At 30.9% G+C, this 21,247-nt stretch overlaps 1 protein-coding gene across 6 annotated transcripts in view; it reads left to right on the top strand.

Annotated features, from left to right (window-relative positions):
* The window catches only part of LOC134728352 (unconventional myosin-XVIIIa-like), a 92,673-nt gene extending 75,350 nt beyond the window's left edge, over nucleotides 1-17,323 (top strand). For 2 of the 6 annotated variants that reach the window (XM_063592947.1, XM_063592948.1), the window contains exons 24-37: nucleotides 1,172-1,295; nucleotides 1,975-2,178; nucleotides 4,461-4,571; nucleotides 4,829-4,952; nucleotides 5,355-5,482; nucleotides 5,797-5,910; nucleotides 7,601-7,717; nucleotides 8,586-8,669; nucleotides 9,673-9,810; nucleotides 10,573-10,758; nucleotides 11,810-11,946; nucleotides 13,823-13,968; nucleotides 15,053-15,082; nucleotides 16,290-17,318. In XM_063592947.1, the coding sequence (XP_063449017.1) occupies nucleotides 1,172-1,295; nucleotides 1,975-2,178; nucleotides 4,461-4,571; nucleotides 4,829-4,952; nucleotides 5,355-5,482; nucleotides 5,797-5,910; nucleotides 7,601-7,717; nucleotides 8,586-8,669; nucleotides 9,673-9,810; nucleotides 10,573-10,758; nucleotides 11,810-11,946; nucleotides 13,823-13,968; nucleotides 15,053-15,072 (1,633 nt within the window). In that variant the 3' untranslated portion in view covers nucleotides 15,073-15,082; nucleotides 16,290-17,318. Of the gene's footprint in view, nucleotides 1-1,171; nucleotides 1,296-1,974; nucleotides 2,179-4,460; nucleotides 4,572-4,828; nucleotides 4,953-5,354; nucleotides 5,483-5,796; nucleotides 5,911-7,600; nucleotides 7,718-8,585; nucleotides 8,670-9,672; nucleotides 9,811-10,572; nucleotides 10,759-11,809; nucleotides 11,947-13,822; nucleotides 13,969-14,455; nucleotides 14,470-15,052; nucleotides 15,083-16,289 lie in introns of all 6 variants that reach the window. The other 4 variants (XM_063592943.1, XM_063592946.1, XM_063592945.1 and 1 more) reach the window with 4 other exon arrangements.
* Nucleotides 17,324-21,247: the final 3,924 nt, after the last annotated feature.

The following is a 21,247-nucleotide window of genomic DNA, read 5'->3' as shown; positions in this document are numbered from 1 at the left end:
ATTAAATTTTACAATAACTTAGTTTAAGTACAGCTTATATGGAAATTATATTAAAAAATATAGCTCACCGATGAGTTAAAAAAGATATTTCAATTTGGAACTTTTTCAATGATGTTAACATTTTAAAACTCATCTGGGGCCAACACAAATTGATTGTTTTGAATAGTTTGTGTCTACCATATAATAAACTAACAACTACAAAATGTAACAAATAAAATTTGAAATGAAAAACAAATGTTTATTTTTTTTCTGAAATTTTTATATACCCAAGCCTCTTAAGTCACAATTAAATTAAAGTAAACAAATATAGGTCAAAGTACAGTCTTCAACACAGAGCCAATGGCACATATTGAACAAGCTATAAAGGGCAACAAAAAGGACTATAGTGTGTAAATCCATTCAAACAGGAAATATATAAATGATTTTCATATGCATTTTTCTGCACAATTCCTATGTCACTATTGAATGCTTATGTTAAAACATTACAGTAAAAATACAATGTTCAATGATGTTATTTAAACTGATTGACTACAAACTACAGGTCAGCCTGTGCAACTCATTCATAAAAAAAACAAACTCAAGATTGATCTGTGGGATAAAAGGGGGAAAGTGAAGATTTTGTGGTTTGATTCACACAGTAGAAAATGGTATGCCTGAACCTTGAAGGATTAAATCTTGCTATAAAAAAGGTTGAAAAAATAAGTCTGAAAATAGCAAGTCATTAAACAATAGTACTGTAACAAACTTTATTTTCACAGATAATTGTGTAACCTATTGTCCTCTGTAGCCATGACCTTTTCTGTGAATTATTTGTACTGTTTTCTCAATTTGTTGATATATTTATAAAAGGGAAGATTTGATTTAAACATTAAAAAAACTTTATATGTGCAGTATATGTAAAATCAGTTGTGATGAGATAAATAAAGGTGATAGTAGTATACCACTGTTCAATGGTCATAAATGGATGATGTAACTGAAACAAATCCTGGTCACAAACCAAAACCAAAGTAAACACATCAGCTGTTAGAGGAAAACAACAGAACAACAAAAAACACTGAACTACAACAAAAACAATCGCAAACATATATAAAAACTGTCTATTTGATAATGAATAGAAATAAACTTACATGCATGTTTCCTGTTAAATTTTAATACTGGTTTTGTATTTTAGGTTTGACTCTGAATTGTCCAAGATTCAGGAGGAAGTGAAGAGTGAAAAAAGTATGAGAGAAAGATTACAAAGGGAGAAAGATGAATTCATGTCAAAGAACTTTACATTAGATCAAGAGCTCACAGTATGTTTAGTAGTTATGAAATTCAGCTATTGTAATGTGCATATCAATAACAAGAATGGATATGCCTTTTAAAAATGTGAAAGCTATTCAAACAGTATCTTGTAACAAGTTTTAGTTGTAAGATGTTTAGATTCATAGGCTCAATTTTCATGAGGGCTATTTGTTTTTAATATACAAGGTCTATTGTGTTGAAAGGGAAGATGACTGGCTATTTCTTGAACCACCAAATATGGTCATCTTAACCCTTTCCTCCATAATGATGCCTTTTGACGCCACCCCCTTTACTCCATAATGACGCCTGTGTAGTACCTCAGTTGAAACGCTATGACCTCAAAATGTCTGCATCAGACTTAACAAAATTTGAATCCAATATGAAAAGGATATTCATGAGAATATCTTGACTGGAATTTTATTGATGAAATATTCGTTTTTCCAATGCATTGATACTTTTAACCTGATGATTTTTTTTTAATTAAAAAATCCTTTGCAAATCAAGTGTGTAAAAAAAAAATGTCCATGGAGGAAAGGGATAATACAGCCATTTTTGTCTTGATGTTGAACAGTCATAGGATTAGGGATATGGACTTTCATTATTTGCATTTTGTACATCTAATGTTAAAACTACAAGCCTTTTTAAAATCTTGCTATTTACAACTCTTAATTTAATATTTGTTTACAGAGATTGAAAGGAGATTTAGAATCTATAACAGAAAAGGCTGACCGATTAGATAGAGAGATGATTGACGTCACACTAGCAGGCTCTATGTCAGGTGGTAATGAAGTTATGTCCCTTAAGAAAGCCAAGAACGATTTGGATGCCAAGTGCAAAGACCAGGAAGAAGAATTGGATGAACAAGCAGGACAGATACAACAGTTAGAACAGGTGGATATTTCTAGATAATACAAATTAGTAGAACGCTGACTAGGGTCATTGGTCATAAAAATTAACTAGATACATGTGCTTGAAACGACAAATCCACTGTATTGCTTGGTTGATAATTGAGTCTGAGTTTGACAATCATACTCCAGATTTTATGTCAGCAAGGCCAGAAAGGAGTAGGTCCGGTAAGACCCATTTTTTGCCCCAGAATATAACAGTTTTACAAAATTGTTAAAATGTAAACTTTTAATTATTTATTGGACAGTTGAGTACTTCTGCTACATATATATGGGCTGTTTTTGACAATACAATGCACATATATCGGGTTGTAGCACCATTAAGTCATGCTAATTTACTGAAATCATCAAAATTCTATCATTTTAGTTAAATTTTAGACGGTTTCCGTGTCAAACGAAAGTGGCCGCATTCGTGTTCATCCTTAATATTGAAATGTAACTTGTATTTTATGATAATACATAACATATATCAAGATTGTGGATGAACATGGATGCGGCCACTTTCATTTTTGACAAAAACCATCTGAAAAGTGACGTTTTTTGGCATATTTGAGAAATTTTTCATATTTCAGCTTGAATCAGATTGTTTTAATGACTAAATCAGTTAAAATCTTTCACAAAAACTAATTGAATCAAGTGAAATAGACACTTGAGTGTTTAAAAAGTGGTCAAAATATTTCGTCAAATGAAACTGAAATTTGAGGCAAAAATTAGTCCTTACCGGAACCTACTCCTTTATTTAGCATTCTACAATTTATACACGACACAAAATTAAGTTAGCTGGCGAAAGGAGTTTTCAGAGTATGGACAGATTTCACATACTTTCTTTGAAACCGTCATTTCTGCTTATTTAAACTTCCAATTTTCTTCGATTTTGTGGGTACAGGTGAATCACGACAGTAAACGATCACCGAATAACAAATTTTCTATGGTCTTTTATTCAGACTTCAGCAAAACCATGAAATAAAATATCAGCAAACATGTAAGTTTTCTGTAATCCGAGAAAATTGGTACCCATGAAAATAAATGAATCGACAGTAATAAATTTATAGATTATCTATGGTTTTAAAACAAGATGGTGATTCTTGGTTACACTTTTAATTATGGGTGACATAAAAATGACATGATGATGCTGAGAAATATTCTTGAGTTTGAAAAAAACACAGATAAACTGTTTATCACCTATGTATCTTTAATGATGCTGGCTTATGAAGTTATACTCTCATCTTTTACTCGGCGAAGAAAGACTCATGTTGAGTAGTGTGAAATGAAAAAGTATACAGGAAGGTTAAATTAAAATTCCGGCAAAAATAAGCAATAAGTTGCATTATACAAAATTTTACTATAATACTTTAAAAAATAGTCGAGATGGATACAGATTTATTAACCAAAGAATATTATTACGTCTACCAATATCATAGGCTATGGTTAATTATATTTTGTTGATAAACTTGGTATTTGCTGAATTTAAAGTCACATTGATTTGGCTGTGTGCCAAGTGTGGACACATGTTGCTGCATTTTATGAGATTTCAGTGAATCATGAGCTGAAGTGGTTCGTGAAAGTTGGCCATATACAACTTTATCACAGGAAATAGCATTCGATTGGTAGACAGTTTACATTGTTTTCGTCCCATCATATGCTTCTGCTATTAACAACTTGTTATATTTATACATTCAAGGAAAATTCAAGTTACCATATTAGGTCATAAAAAAAAAGAAACCATATAAGGTCATTATAATAACAGAGAAACAACTTAACAGCAGACATCAGCTTCTGTATTTAATTGTTGCATTAGACTATAACCAGTTGGCTAAACAGTGGTCATATGTAACTTTATTTATAGGTTCCCGCATATAGGAAGACTAAATACAAAGCTGAACAAATAGGTTTCTAATTAGTCTGTTGGGTATACTGTGGATTCATTTATTTTTCATGGATACCGATTTTTGAGGAATCAGTAAAACTTGCATTTTCTTTGATGTTTGATTTTGAGGTTTTGTCAAATTCTGCATGTAAGGTTATAGAAACTTTTAATTTGTGAAACAGAATTTTGGTTCAAAATATATATTCATACAATCCACGAAAATTGATATCCCATGAATAATAATGAATCCACATTAATCAGCTGTGTGCACAAGTTCTTGCTGCATTGAAGACCATTGGTGGTCATCAGCTGTTGTCTGCTCTATGGTCAGGTTGTTGTCTCTTTGACACAATCTCCATTTTCATTCTCAATTTAATGGATGCATTTTATTTTATATCTAGACTAAGATTCGACTAGAAATGAATTACGAAAGAACAAGACAACAACATCAGAAGGAATTAGAGGAGAAAGAGGAAGAGATGGAAGAAATGAGATATTCTACTCAGAAAAAGGTAATTATACCATTCAACATTTCCACTTTTAAGTAATCCAGGAAAGTAATGTTCTTTACAGAACTTTTCTTTGGTAAACAATTTTAAAGTCACTTTATATGTGTTGTTAGTCAACTGTTTGAATTTTGAACTCAAATCTAAAGTTTACTTGTTTTCCATGTCAAATTTCTCAGATAAGCACATCTTACAAATGGAAAATTTGATGTTTTTTACATCTCTAAGAGGTCAAATTTATGATTAACTGTATTTAATTGTAGGTAAAACATTACGAAAGTCAATTGGAAGAGGAATATGATGAAAAGAAGAAATTAATGCAAGAGAAGAAAGAACTAGAGAGACAAATCCAGGAGCTAGGAGCAGTAACCAACAATAGAGATAGAGGTAAGGGGATGTAACTCTAACATACAGGTAAAGGGATGTAATTCTGTAACATAATTTAGATGGATCACACGATTGCCAAGATGTAGAAAATAAGAACCATTGTAACATTTGAAATTTATTGATGACTTGAATTTTTAAAAAAGATATGATTCATTTAATCAGAAAGAAACTCTTTCAAATAACGCTTTTAAGAAATGGAATATTTTATTTTCCACTGAACATTAAACAACCATCCATCCTCATCATCATCTATCTAAAATGAATTCAACTTTAGATTTGAGAACTTGTGAAATTTGAAAGTTCAGTTTTATCATGTAGATCTTTATCAAATGAAACTTGTATTGCTTAAACAAGTCACTATTGGTCACTACAATAAGTATTTGTATTATATATTTGATACAGAAAGTGAAAAGAGAATAAGAAGAGATCTAAGGAAAACCAAAGCTTTACTAAAGGATGCTGAGATAGTGATACAGAAACAAACAGGAGCAGAAGGAATGAAAGCTACAATACGACAACTTAGAAATACTGTACGTTTTTAACATTTATTTCTTTGAATCTAGTAGTGATTTAGAAAGAGAAGCTTTTAAGTCTTAATATAATCCCTATGCCATCAAATTTGAATAAGAAAGTGAAATTTACAGGAAATTTAATAGAATGTCTAACTATTTATGAATTGAAATGATATATAAATTTTTAAGTCATTGTGATGTAAAATAGTATAATAATTTTAGCTTCAAAATACTATTTTTCTTGCTTTAGCTGGATGTATGAGTAGTCAAACCCATCAAGGTAATACTAACCAGTATCTGAAACTGTGTACATATTATTAATTGTTTTACAGTTAGATGACAAAGAATTTGCTTGTTCTGCTGCTGTTAAAGCCAAGAAATCAATGGAACTAGAGATAGAAGACCTTCAACAACAACTGGACGACATCTCTAAAGCTAAAACAGAGGTAATTTACTCACAACTGCTCTATATTGTTATATTATAATATAGACTCTTCTTTTCTTTTCTTTTTTCAAAGGGGAGGAAGGCTGATTTATAGGTATAATGGTGAAATATTTAGATACAAGGTCACCAAAGGAAAAGGATTTATGCTTATAAAAAATTATAGGTTTTGCTTCTGATTTTAAATGAGAACGGGTTCTAATAACTCAACACTCTTGTTGTTTTAGTTATTTCTAGATGTGAATACTTCATATTGTGAAAGAGCTGTGGATTTGCTACCCTTAATTTCCCATTTTGTTTCATTTTTTTGTCGAGCCTGTAACTTTTGTTGCAGAAAGCTCGACATAGGGATAGTGATCCAGCGGCGGCGGCTGCGTTAGCTCACTTCTTAAAAGCTTTATATTTTAGAAGGTGGAAGACTTGGATGCTTCATACTTTGTATATAGATGCTTCATGTTACCAAGTTTCCATCAGTCACATGTCCAATGTCCTTGACCTCATTTTCATGGTTCAGTGACCACTTGAAAAAAAAGTTCAGATTTTTTGTAATGTTGAATTCTCTCTTATTATAAGTAATTGGATAACTATATTTGATATGTGCGTACCTTGCAAGGTCCTCATGTCTGTCAGACAGTTTTCACTTGACCTCGACCTCATTTCATGGATCAGTGAACAAGGTTAAGTTTTGGTGGTCAAGTCCATATCTCAGATACTATAAGCAATAGGGCTTGTATATTCGGTGTATGGAAGGACAGTAAGGTGTACATGTCCAACTGGCAGGTGTCATCTGACCTTGACCTCATTTTCATGGTTCAGTGGTTATAGTTAAGTTTTTGTGTTTTGGTGTGTTTTTCTCATACTAAATGCAACAGGTCTACTATATTTGTTGTATGGAATGATTGTAAGGTGTACATGTCTAGCGGGCAGATGTCATGTGACCTTGACCTCATTTTCATGGTTCAGTGGTCAAAGTTAAGTTTTTGAGTTTTGGTCTTTTTATCTATTACTATATGCCATAGGTCAACTATATTTGGTGTATGGAAATATTTTATGATCTTTATGTCAGTCGCGCAGGTTTTATTTGACCGTGACCTCATTTTCACGGTTCATTGCACAGTGTTAAGAATTGTGTTTTGGTTTGTTTTTCTTCAACTATAAGTGATAGGTCAACTATATATGTTGTATAGAAGCATTGTTAGCTGTACATGTCTGCCTGGCATGGTTCATCTGACCTTGACCTCATTTTCAAGGTTCATTGGTCTTTGTTTAGTTATCTTGATTAATGTTAAGTTTATGTGACAGTTGTAATAGAGCTTTTAAATACTTAGGACTATCAACATAATATCAATGATTAGTATAGAAGGCGAGACATTTCAGCGTGTGCACTCTTGTTGTATTTCTTATTACAAAGGATACTAAATTGTAAATATAAATATACAGGAATATGTGTAAGTTAGACATCATGCCCGTGTCCTAGGCAGACTATAAAGGAATAACTTTTAATTCTCAAGGTAATTTGGGAAAGTTATAAATAGTCACGGGTGTTTCTCACTACATTGAAGATCCATTGGTGGCCTTCGGCTGTTGTCTGCTCTAAGGTCGGGTTGTTGTCACTTTGACACATTCCCCATTTCTTTTCTCAATTTTGCATAGAAAACTTTCAATTAAAATATTTTATTTTTATTTATTTTCAGGCTGAGAGTAAGAGTTTAGGATTAATGAGAGAGAAGGCAGAACTACAGAGTCTAGTAGAGGAGAACGAAGAAGACTTAAATGATGTGATGAGGAAATATAAAGCTGTAGTACAACAGGTATGTATCAGTCATTTTACAGCCGATTTCATTGAGTGTGTAGCCAAAGGTAATATCTTTGGTTAGCTTGCTTGTTAGCTGAAACGTAAAGTCATTGTTAGGTTAGGTAAACTATCTTACTTTAAAAGTAGACTAGTCAGACAGATAACCTATTAATCTATTTGTTGGACTAGGCTATTTCGTAAGGAGGGTAGTATACCAGAGCTAATGATGACTACACGGTTCAGCTAATAAGCAAGCTAACCAAAGAAATTACCTTTGGCTACACACTCAATGAAATCGGCTGTAATATTAATTACCATTCCATCTTTGTTTGCTACTAGACATTTTAAGCAAGTCACACTTAATCTGTTATCTTTCTTTGCTTCTGTAAACAGACCTATTTTTGTGAGGGGTTTATTTTAAATACTTTTGCAAGTAGATAAATAAAGTGAATATAACTGGTCACAAATATGTAAAACTTGGATCTTTCTATGTTTAACTACATCAAACAAACTTGAAAATTGTGAAATTAAATCAATGCAAAATTGCAAAAAAGATGAAACAAAGTATCTGTTTACAGAATTCTATCTTTAAACAAGATGATTCATCTACTTTGCCAACTGCAGGGGAAGGTCTAGTAACTGCTCAACTTCTTGTTTTTATCAAAATTTTGAAATTTCAAAAAATTGTACTCAGCGATGCAGGTTAAGACCTGTTGATATTGGTCTTGTCAATCTTGTAATCAATGAACGTCACTTTTTTTTATGTGTTAACCTTTGTCACTTGTATGATGCTTTAACTGACAAAATATGATATCTCTATAGAGGGAAGAAAAGATTACAAAACTAGATAACACACTTCACATTGTATTGATGTATATTTTCAGCAATCTGTAGACCAGATTACCATGGCAGATAATCTTAAACAGATAGAGGAACTTACAAATGAGAAAGATAAATACAGATCAGAGGTAGATTATATATAAAGGCAGTGGCGGATCCAGAGGGGGGGGTTCCGGTGGTTGGAACCCCCTTTTTTTTTTTGGACGATCAATGCCTTTGAATGGGGACATATAGTTGGAACCCCCCCCTTTATCCTGGGTTGGGAACACACACCCCACCCTTTTTAAAATGGCTGGATCCGCCCCTGATATAAGGATGGCCATTTTATTAAACATTTTAGACAAAGGGAGATAAACCAGTTCAAATATTGCTTGCATATATCCTTTTTATCTCCAGAGTCCATGTAAGCTCTTTTTGAAATCAATCATCCATCTGTTAATTTTCCATATTGTGATCACCTTTTTAAAAACTGATGAACAGAGTGAAACCTACCTTGGTATAGATGTTCTATGCATGATCTTATAAATTTCGTCAATTTGGTGCAATTATATCAAAATACATGGCCTTTATTTCTAAAGAATGACAGAACCAATCAAAACCATCCTTGGCAGATATGTTCTTGTGAAGATACTTTACAAGCGTAGCTACTTTGGTAATAGTGCAGTTTAAGAATGGGATGTTTCATGTTGCTTTTCTTTTTAAGAAAGGATAATTGAAACAAAAACGAATTATACAGAAATGTATCTAATAAAGTTCGGCAGGTATAATTACTGAAATTGGTCTAATAAACTAAGATTTTCAATGATTTTCTCCTAAGAAATAATGAATCAATTGAAAACAAACTCATCAGATATTTTCAATATCTTCATTACAAGGTGAGTGATTACTGCTCCTTGGGGCATCTAGTTTGATTTATACAATGCAATTTTGAATTTGAAGTTCACAATCACTTTTATTTTGAAAGAAAAAGCCTACAAAATAAACAAAAAAGAAGGTTCATTCCAATTAAATTTTAACTGTTCCTTGTTGGTGAGATATACTTTTATCCGTATATTATAGAATTTTTTATCCATCTCAGCTTATAATTTTACATGTTTTTCTGTGACTATAATTATGTATATATCATTGCAGGTTGATCTTTTACAAACCAGATTAAAAGACTTAGAAGAAAATTATATTGAAAAGACAGTGAAATTACGATTAGAGGGTAGAATTAGGGAGTTAGAAAATAAACTTGAATTAGAAACAACCTCTAAACATCGTATAGAGGTAAGTTGTATGAACTTAGTAGCCATTCTTTATCTATTGCTGAGTGGGTTTGAGGTCCCTTTCTTACATTAGTTACTCATTTCAGATAGAATTTGGTGCAATGTTCTTTTGGACAGATAATACAAATAATGCATAAGTAATTTTGTGTATCTACTGTCGTTTCAGTTTGGATCAGTTCAAAAGTTTTTGTCTCAAGAATATTTTATTTTATGATAAAAGTTTCATATTGAAGGTGAAAAGCTTGATATCTATAAGAGAGCTGAAGATATCCCCTCTGAAATGGCAAAAAAATATAAAGTAACAAGAACTTCCAATTATCGTATTTGTTTTGATGAATTTTTATATAATCAACAACCTCTCCAAAAAAAGATAAGACTCTCATCATTATCTCTGTATGTTATTTTTAGAAAAATCTTGTCAGGTAGAGTTGGCTGTATGTATGTATGTTCTGTATCTCCCTCCTTTAGTAGGAGCTCCACCATGGGTTATGGTGTAAAAAGGAAGACTTTTAACACACTGTTTCGGTACAGATTTAATGTGAGCATTTCCTATCCAGTTTCCCAGCCTGGCCGTGACAGGTCTTACTACCAGAAAGTTAACCTTCCCCAAAACAATAAGTTTTATTTAGATCTTAATACATACAAGTCTCCCATATAAGGAATTTTCTGGAATTTATTTCTAAAATGCAAACATTTGATTTTGTTTTAAAATAGCTTTATTAAGTTAGAAATTAGATTTGAATGTTTACATTGATTATTGCAGGTAACCCTTAACAGAATAAAAGAACAAGTAGACAAATTAAGTGAAGAAAGGGATTCTATGAAATTTTCTAAAACTCAAGCTGAAGAAAATCTTAAACGTTCACAGAGACAGTTACGTGAACTGAGAGAGGAATTCTCAGATGTACAAAAGAAAGAATTAGAATGTAGTCATAAAAATACAGAATTAGTAAGTACTTAGTCATAAAAATACAGAATTAGTAAGTATTTAGTCATAAAAATACAGAATCAGTAAGTCCTTAGTCATAAAAATACAGAATTAGTAAGTATTTAGTCATAAAAATACAGAATTAGTAAGTACTTAGTCATAAAAATACAGAATTTGTAAGTATTTAGTCATAAAAATACAGAATTAGTAAGTACTTAGTCATAGCAATACAGAATTAGTAAGTACTTCGTCATGAAAATACAGAATAAGTAAGTACTTAGTCATAAAAATACAGAATTAGTAAGAAATTAATCAATTACAGTTAAAAATATAGTCATACAAATACTGAATTAGTATAGTACTTAGTCATAAAAATTCTGATTACAAAAATCAAAAGAAATGCAGTCAATGTACAAAATAGTGCATTCTCCCACAAATGATGACCTGCCAAACAAATTGATTTCCTTTTGATCTCTTGTGCAGTTAGTTGAAAGGATTTGTTGTACAATGGCTTGAAATATGAGCTTGATCAATATTTATCTTTTTTTAAAAACAAAAATAACAATCTTTTTAAGCTCCTGCCAAATCAAAGGAGCATTAAGTTTTACCATTGTCTGTCCTTCAAAGGTACATATGTATGTCAGTAAGAATCTAAGATAGCTTCCAATCTCAAACTTTAGATTGCTTGAACCAATGTTAGGAATCTTATACACATTGCTTATTACCACAAAACACAGATCAAATGTAAAGTTTGGTGTGTTACTTTTACCGAGAGTTATGGCCCTTTACAAATGAAAAAAGTTGCTTAATTTTTGTCTTACATTGCCTTTGTCTAGACAAAGTACTATGAAACTGAAGCACAATGCTTATTTCCACAAAACTAAGTAAGTTAGAATTTGGGTAGCAGCACTTTTACCTTCCTTGAGTTATGTCCCTTTATAATGCTATATGCAAGTGGGGGCCTCTTCTGTGTCCCATGGGCAAATTCTGCATTTATTTTCACTAAGATGACTAACAATTATCAGAATGAACTTATTAAGTATAATCATCTGTTATATTTTTGCCATTTCAGGAAAATAAAATAGTAGAATTAGAAACAGATTACCAACAAAATCATTCAGACCTCAAGTTAGCGTTTAAACGTATTTCTGATCTCCAGGCAGCATTACAAGAAGATATAGATAGTGACGATAGTCTATTATCTGACAGGTATGTAGGATGTGGATTACCTTCCCTAATTGTCATATAAAACAAGGCAACATGGCAAAAAATACATCTTGCCCCAAATATTCCAAAAGCAGATAAAAAGATTTAAAATCTTGCTATATTAATTTATTGATGAATAATTTAATTTTGAATTTAACAGCTGACGTTGTTTTGTTTATCAGCTCATAGACAAAATTTTGTCATGTGACTGTGACATCATTAACTTTTTTTCATGATTTACTCCGGTTTTAAATAATATTAAGAATTAAATTATAAGAAATGACTGTAATATTTTTTCTGTCTATTCGAAAAAACATTAAAAATGTGGTGCACATTTTAAAGTAGCGGGTTATTCAGTGTGCACCAAATTCTTTATGTTATTTCATCATAGATAGAAAGTATATTACAGTCTTTCCTTAAATAGTTATTGCACATATAGACTCAAAAATTGAGCTCAGAATTTTAAAATCTGCATTATGATTGTTGAATTTTCCCTGTTGAAATTCTATTGGCCATTGTGGAATGGAGTTGTGTTTTTTCCTAATCCCATTTCACCCACTTGTCCTAGCATTATGAATTCCTCACAAAGTATGTTTGATAATGCAAATATTACACATTGTGGATGTATTTTATGTGACTGTGCATTTTGTGTTCTGAATGTGGAATTGTTTCTGGCTGCATGATATTTGTCTGATTCTGTTTTGAAAGTATGATGTATATCTGTTTGACTAATGTCCAACCTTTCTGGTGTAGTTGTACAAAAGGAAAACTGATTCAGTTTATCATTAAGCTTTTTTATCTAGAGGAAGATCATGGTTCTCACATGGTACTTCAACATTCTCAACCAATTAAAATTGGTCTCCATTTCATAGCTATAGAAAGTGACATGAAAGACCAACTTTCAATTAATCTTTATTATTCAGAACTTGACCTTACTTAAGAATTAGAATGCAGAGTTAGTCTAATTGAAGATTCTTTTTCGCAAGTTATTGTGATGGAAAAAAATTAATTGCTTGTTGTTTGCTTAACATCCAGTATTAAATATTTCATAGTTCAGGACAAGATGTATCGAACAAAACAAGAACAGAAATTTAATCTTGAGGAATTTTCAGACCCTACAAAAAGTTGATGCAATCATGCAGACCTTTTCACCCTCTTAACACAGCATATTAGATTTAAAGGGGATTGATAAAAATAAGAAAGTGGTGGTATAGGCAGGTTTGACTTTAGATATTCTATGGATTCATTGAATTTCTTGTGATACCAATTTTTGTGGATTTTTTGGTCAAAAGAAATACTAGTAACAAGTTTTATTATTCAACAAAGTGCAAATTTTCCATTTGTACGCAGACTTCTAGTTTGAATTGTTTTACAGTTGTGATTTTGAAGCCTTTAAAACTGACTATGAGGTATGGGCTCATAGTTGAAGGTGGAGTGGTCACCTATAGCTGTTCCTTACTGTGTCATTTGGTCTCTGGTTGAGGGATGTCTTATTGGCTATCATACCAGATCTTCTATTTTAAATTTGACAATATGGAGATAAAATATTCTCGAAATTACAAATCATGCAAATTGATATCCAGGAAAATGAATAAATCCACAGTAGCTCAGTTTCAGTGGTACAAATTCTTATACAGTGAAACCTGTTTAAACCGAAACCTCTTCGGGACTCCTGTTTGGTTTTGGCCAATGTTCGATTTTATCAGGTTTAATTTGATATGATGGTGCTTACGAACATTGTTGGATTACACAGGTTTTCGATTTATACAGGATAAGGTTTAGTCAGGTTTCACTGTAGTAAAAAGCAGTAAGTGTAGTTAAGACTTACTCCACAATAGTCAATTTATTTTATAAGTTAAAATGTACTGTTAATTTTCAGTGATGCTGACTCAGATGATGGATTAGATTTGACCGATCTCCACTTAACTCCACAGAAATCCTATCAATCACCACGAACAACGTCATTATCGTCCACAAGTTCACATGAAGTCACTAGTCCTCGCTTATCTAATTTAGAAGAATCTAGTAAGTCACATGACAAAAACATAGTTATAGTATGTCATTCATAAACAAAGTACCACTCATTAAGTAATTTCTATAAATTTGATTGTTTACTATAGTATACAGTTTTAGAGTTGACTAGAATTTGTTTCAGGATGATATTATATTAAAAAAATTGATAAAGGTTTATTTTACCACTGAACCATAGAACATGAATAACTTATATATAAGCTACTTTCTCTAGGCTTGAAACCAAATTCTTTTAAAATTTGAATAAAATTTTTATTTCAGATTATTTTATTAGTGAACACAAATTTATTCAATTTTTGAATTTTAAATGTTGTGCTTTTCTTTTTTATTTGAACGTTTTTTGCATAGTTAATTTTAAGAAATGCCAGATCATTCTTAGGCTAACTTTGCATGGGGAGTTAGACATTAGGTGATTTCCAATTTAATCATGTAGAATTTAATTACTTTTACATCCGTATAATTTGTATTTTTGTTATCACAGTTGAGTGATGTTAAGTAAGTTTTACAATGATATCTAAAGCTTTCTATTTACAACAGTTAGCAATTCATCTAACCTCTGTGTGATTTCTGTTTTTGTTTGAATCCTGATTTTAGTTTTATAGAACCAACATAGCATTAACAAGGAACAAAACTTGTATAATATTCTTGCCTTAGAATTTTTATTTTGAATGCTTATAGCCTTGTCATAGTTATGATTTTATTTATATAAAAATGCTTAGAAATTTTGATTGCATTGAGTGCTTGAATTATGTTTTTTGCATAAAAATGCATAGCCATATTTTTATTTGCATACAAATGCTTAGAACTATGTTATTTGCATATAAAATCATAGAATTATTATATTTGCATAAAAATGCATAGTATTATTTATTTGCATAACAATGCTTAGAATTATTTAAATGCATAAAATGCTAAAATTGCATAGTCTGGTTTAGTTTGCATTAAAACATTCATATTTTAAATGCTGCATTTTGACATGAATACAGACAAATATTTAAATTTTGATTTTCTTACTCTTATGATGATATTTCAGTGTTTGGGTACTTGATTGATAATATACTATCTTGTAATATTTCAGTATTTGGGATATATGTTTGATAAATTCCAGGTATTTTTTATGGGCAAATTGTATAGGTTTCCTTTAGTTGATATTTATGGTTAGAACATTGATGCATGCACATTATATACTGGGGTTGTTATGCATTTTAAATATATATATTATTGTTTTTATCCTGGTTTGGTTTAAATTTTTTAGTAATGTTGATGCACTAATTGTAGGTTTTTTATGGTGTTTTTTTTCAGCTATTGGTTAATTTTTAATGAGAAAATGTTGTTGCAATTCTACATCTCAAAACATAATTGACAATTTTACTTGTCCTCATCACTTTTAATAACCTTAATTTTGTTTCCTTAGAATTTGCTGGAGTCTTAGGGTTGTCTTAACCTCTCAGTGATATACTAGGTTTTTTTTTTCTTCATTAAAATATATTCATCATATGCATCTTTAACAACAACGACTTACTACCGTAAACCTAGAAAATGTTGGAAAAGTATTTTGCAATTCCAGGTCTGAAAATCTTATAAATCTGAGACTTATGTAAAATATAGAACTATTGAGATCATAATAAGTTTTTATTCATGACTAATCTTGATTTCCATAACTAATTGCTGCTTTTCAAGTTACACTAACATTTTACCACTGTCAATTGCTTGTTTATTTGAGGTAATGTAAATTGGTGCAAGTCTTTCTTCAGTACATGGTAGTGAATGCTTTAAACCACTTCTAAATTAGAAATTTAGATACAACTTTTTCTTTTGTTTTTTTTGATTTTTCTATACGTAATCTGAGCAGCTGTACATTTTATTTCTTTTAAAATCAAAATCATAGTTTTATTAGGTCTCTTCCCTCTTCTGTGGAAAGACCTATTGTATTTTTCCTGATTATTATTATTATGCTGCCTAATGCTATCAAAACAGATATGTTAAAGTTTCACAATAATAAAGACATTACAGAAAATTATGAATTTACAAATATTATAAAGACAGTCAATTTTTCCTACACATTTAGTCAATGATCTTCATCTGAATGTACGGAATGTTTGATACAGATAGCCTCATCCCTCTTAGTATATGTCTGAGGCTGTAGTCACACAGGCATAAAAAGAACTCCCCACTCATGAAAAAGTTACAATAAATAAACCTACCATGACAAGATACATAAGTTACTACAATACGAAATGTTTTGGTATTTAGTAATACATGTATAATTTGAAAAATAAAGCAGAATTTTAAAAGTTTTTTTTTTTTTTTTTCAGGTTTTGCTTGACACAAATGGACTTTCGTTATTAATCAAAACAATGGGCAATGTGCAAAATAAAGTATATCCAAGTGGACCGGCCTAGCTGACAGAACAAAGAAGATGACCGTGTCTAGATGATTGAAGGGAATTTTTTGTCCGTCTTACTTGGAATTCTCCTGCCACAAATGGTGCTCCTCTTAACATTGTTATTAAAATAAATTTAGATAGACCAAGACATATGTGATTACGGAGGTAGAGGTCAAGAGGTTAAAATGGACATACAGACACATTATTGTTATTAGGGATCTTTCCATATGCATGTATATGTAGTTGGGGATACGACATCGATTGTAGATGTATCTATTTTTAGATTATGGATTCATACCAATGGGATTAAATTTTTCATACCGACCTTGCAAGGGCTGTTTAACCAGTCAAGGTCGTTTAAAACTTCCATCATCATTTTTCACCTGTTTTGTATAGACACTGTGTATTATGCATACCTTAGCTTTATTCTCAAAGAAATTACATGTGTTTATATGATTGGTTACTCATGAATAGTGCAAATTATTATATCTTAGAAAATTTTAGCAAATGTTATACATTAAGTGATCATGTTTGTTTGATTAAAAAAAAATGTAAATAAAACCTTATAAATTACAAAATTAACTGAATTTAGGGATGTAGGTCCTAAACGTATATGAAAATGAAAAATGATTTTAAATTGTGATGTGATAAGCACCTTCTGCAATAGATTTTAACAACTAATGACATGTACACCAAACACTCATTTTGATTTCTAGGGGTTATTTTGTTAATCTGATGGCAGTATTCATCAAAACAGAATTATAAAATAAAGACTTTTTTCATCTTTTTTGAATCATGGAAATAATTGACCAATATTAATCAATTCATTAAGTATTATGTGAAGTGTAATGTACCAGCGACTAATTTCACAAAAAATCTTACCATAGAAATTACTTGTAGTTGTAAATCATGAACAATTCTGTATAACTTATAGTCGCCGTCAGCTGAAATTCGTAGCGGTTATCGGTAAAAATAATCTAAACTATCAACCACGTTCACTCGAGATATAGTTTTTCTCATTCCATTCATAAATCGCGAAAAAAAAACCAACTACTAACCTACCTTTTAAGTGATTGCACTGTGTTAATCCTGACCTTCACATTTTCCAAGACTATTTTGAATGGTGTAATCCGCCATTGTTTTTTCCGGAAGTGTTTCCGTGGAGTTCAATTTCATAACATTTGCATCACATCAATGAAAAGAACATTTCAGGAAACTGCGCAAGTGACGAATTTCACATGTAAACAAATGATCCTCATAGAAACGAAGATGGCGGAATTACAATGTAAAACATTCTGGAAAATGTGAAGGTCAGGATTATTACAGTGTGATCACTTAAAAGGTAGGACAGTAGTGGTTTTTCTTTTTGCGATTTATGAATGGAATGATAAAACCTATATTTCGAGTGAACGCGATTGATAGTTTAGATTATTTTAACCGATAACCGCTACGAATTTTAACTGACGGCGACTATACTTTCAATTTTAGTTGTAATAAAATTGAGAATGGAAATGGGGAATGTGTCAAAGAGACAACAACCCGACCAAAATAAAAAACACAACAGCAGAAGGTCACCAACAGGTCTTCAATGTAGCGAGAAATTCCCGCACCCGGAGGCGTCCTTCAGCTGGCCCCTAAACAATTATATACTAGTTCAGTAAGATTATTTGTGAAAAGAGCCACTACACAGCATGTGAAATAATAAACCAAAAATTTTGTACTCTAAATGTTTACATTGTTTATTTTAATTGATTGTTAAAGCTTTCTTGTTATTTTTGTTCTATGCAATTTTGCTTAAAGTTCGTTGTTTCTTTTTTTCCATTTGGCCAGTGTTTTTGTTAATGTTAATTTTATATATGTTCATATCACACATGAAAACAATAAAAATCACCTCATTGCATTTAAAATTTTTGATTCAGGGATAGAGTAGAAGCATTGTTCATTTTACACGCAGAGAACATTCTGTATCTACGATAACAGAGAAAAACAGATAGTATTGATGTATAAATACAGTCAAATCACTAGGAATTCTAGTATGAAAGTTATAATTTGGGCTTCCCTTGTAATGAAAATATTGATTTTGTTATGTGTTATTTATTTATATTTTATTATGAAGCAGCTAAATTTTTACAGATATACCAAGCTTTTTTTCAAAGCTTGCACTGCGCTAAAGTGTAATAATAATTGAACATGTGGTGTATCAAAATTTACCAAATAAAGATAATATCAGAATAAAGAATATTATCTTCATACCTCTTGCATACAACAAAACTTAGTTTGATTACAATGAAAAAAAATAGAAAAAATGAACATTGATTGAAATCAATGCGAATAATATAATTTTATTTTTAGCAGCTTATAATTCTTTTAAAATCTTCAAAAGGATTGATATATCTGCTACTTGTAACTATTAGTCCCAATCAAATATTATATATATATATTGTATAATACCTCAATGTAAAAACCTATAGCAAGCATCTTGCTTTAATAATAACAATCATGTTCCGTCTTTACCTATATTTTTAACTTTAAAAAGAATTGATTTGTTTCTGAGGAAAAATAATTTAAGTAGTATGTTCGTATAAAATAAAATATACCTTGCAGGGGGAAAATGTTCCCTATGATAATATCCTTATGGAAGGTTACTAGCTCCCTAAATAGGGTAAACGGCTATTTAATTTCAGTTAATCTATTTCTTTATAAAAACCCTTGTTTGGACTAGTGATTGGAAAGGGTCTTAATTCAACTGCTGAGTTATAAATAAATATGTAACAAACAAGTTTAAAAAATATATATATTTTGTTTGGTTTGACGTAAGGCTTTTTGTCTTTAATTTTCTGTGATATCTTTTACTTTTATACCAATTATTTATAGCTTATTTCTTTCAGTTACAGCTGATTATTTGTTTGTTTTGTTATTTAATTCTGTACTATTATAATTGGTATTTTAAATATGCTTAGAAAAGGGCAAGGCTTTGTCAATGGACTGAGGACTCAAAATCAATTAGAATAGTCATCAACAAGAATTATATTCACTATTTTGAAAATTGTTTTAAAATTGAAAGTGCAGCACTGAATAGAATTTGATTTAAGGAATACAGACTTAAACCAATTGCTGAACAAGTAGCTTAATCTTGTGTGACCAATACTTTTCAACTAGTTTAACCTATTTTAAAAGATTATACATTGTACTTTGTTTTTTCATAGAAATTATAAGTTATCATTTATTCTGAGCCTTTTAAATTTCATTTTGCTCAAAATGGTACCATAATCCAATTCATACACAAGTCATATTTAAATGTAACTTATTTGAATATTCTTATGTCTGATTCGCATAAAAGACAACAATATTTATTTGTAGCTTATTTATCTATAAGAAATATGTTTTTACAGAGAGATAAATATACTATTTAAAGATTTATTTTTCTTTGTTTTTATGCAACTCTGAAGGCAACTCCCACAACAAGAGTTTTGAATGCCCAAGAGGCATCTCTCCTCAAGAGATCAAATGACAAAACATTTAAGCAAGTATACAGTTTAACAAATGAGCAAAAGTTGAAATTCAAGCATACATAACATGGTTGAGATTATTCCAGAAACCAAATGTTTGCACAATATCAGAAGTTTAAGATTTTATATCTTAGTCGTAGCAAAGGCGGCATTAAGTTTTACCCTTGTCCCCCTGTACATACATCTGTATGTCTCAAATTAGGTTTCTGTGCCTCAACCAAATGTATGAAACTTATACACAATGCTTATTACCACCCAACACAGAACAAATTTGAACTTTGGTGGTGTCACTTTTACTGTTCTAGAGTTATGCCCTTATAAAGTGAAAAAAAATGCAGAATTTTGTTTCTGTTCTCAAACTTTAGTTTGCCTCAACCAAATATTATGAATCTGGTACACAATGCTTATTACAACAAAACACAATTTGTTTTAAATTTTGGTGGCATCACTTGAAGTTTTAGATTTATGGTCCTTTACAAATGAAAAAAAATGCTGATTTTTTTGTTTCTGTTCTCTAACTTTAGTTTGCCTCTACCAAATGTTATGAAACTTATACACAGTATTTATTACCACGCAATACAGGTAGAGTTTGAAATTTGGCAGTGTCACTTTTATCGTTCTTGAGTTATTCCTCTTTACAAATAGAAAAATTTATGGAATTTTCTTTTCCGTTCTCTTACTATAGTTTGCCTCAACCAAATGTTATGAAACTCATACACAATGCTTATTTTCACAAAAAACAGATCAGGTTTGAATTTTTATCAATGAAGTTGCAGAGGGTATAATGTTTTTGATCCGTCTGTCTGGCAGTCCTGATCTTTTCATTACAACTCTTTTAACACCACACAACAGAATTTCATGAAACCTCTTTAGATAATAAGGCCATACTATGCAGATGTGTGTATCAACAGGATATTATGATTCAATTATTTTTCTAGGAGTTACACCCCTTTGAACTTATATGCTTCAATATACAAACACATCACCATCACCAAAACACAATTTTGTCATGAATCCATCTGTGTCCTTTGTTTAATATGCACATAGACCGAGGTGAGCGACACAGCCTCTTCGGAGCCTCTAGTTTTATGTATAATTCATAGGAAATAACCCTTATAAACAACATAATTTGAATATTCCTGAAATATCAGCCTATCCGGTGTATAACTTTAAACTTGAGGGGGATTTCTTCTATTTCACTAGATCAGAGCCAAAGGTTGAGTAAACACAGAACTTATCAAATGAAGACTTTTACAAGTGGTAGTAGCTAAATGAAGTGTATTTTATATTGAAAAATGTGTTCGTTTTGGATCATTGGGTATCTTGGTTTTTATTCTTTGTGCGTTTTAGAACATTGATGTACAAAGTTGGCATTTGT

Source organism: Mytilus trossulus, chromosome 8 (assembly GCF_036588685.1).
Source record: "Mytilus trossulus isolate FHL-02 chromosome 8, PNRI_Mtr1.1.1.hap1, whole genome shotgun sequence".
NCBI classification, from domain to species: domain Eukaryota; kingdom Metazoa; phylum Mollusca; class Bivalvia; order Mytilida; family Mytilidae; genus Mytilus; species Mytilus trossulus.
Note: the sequence above shows the minus strand (reverse complement) of the source record. Positions and strands in the feature narration are given on the sequence as shown.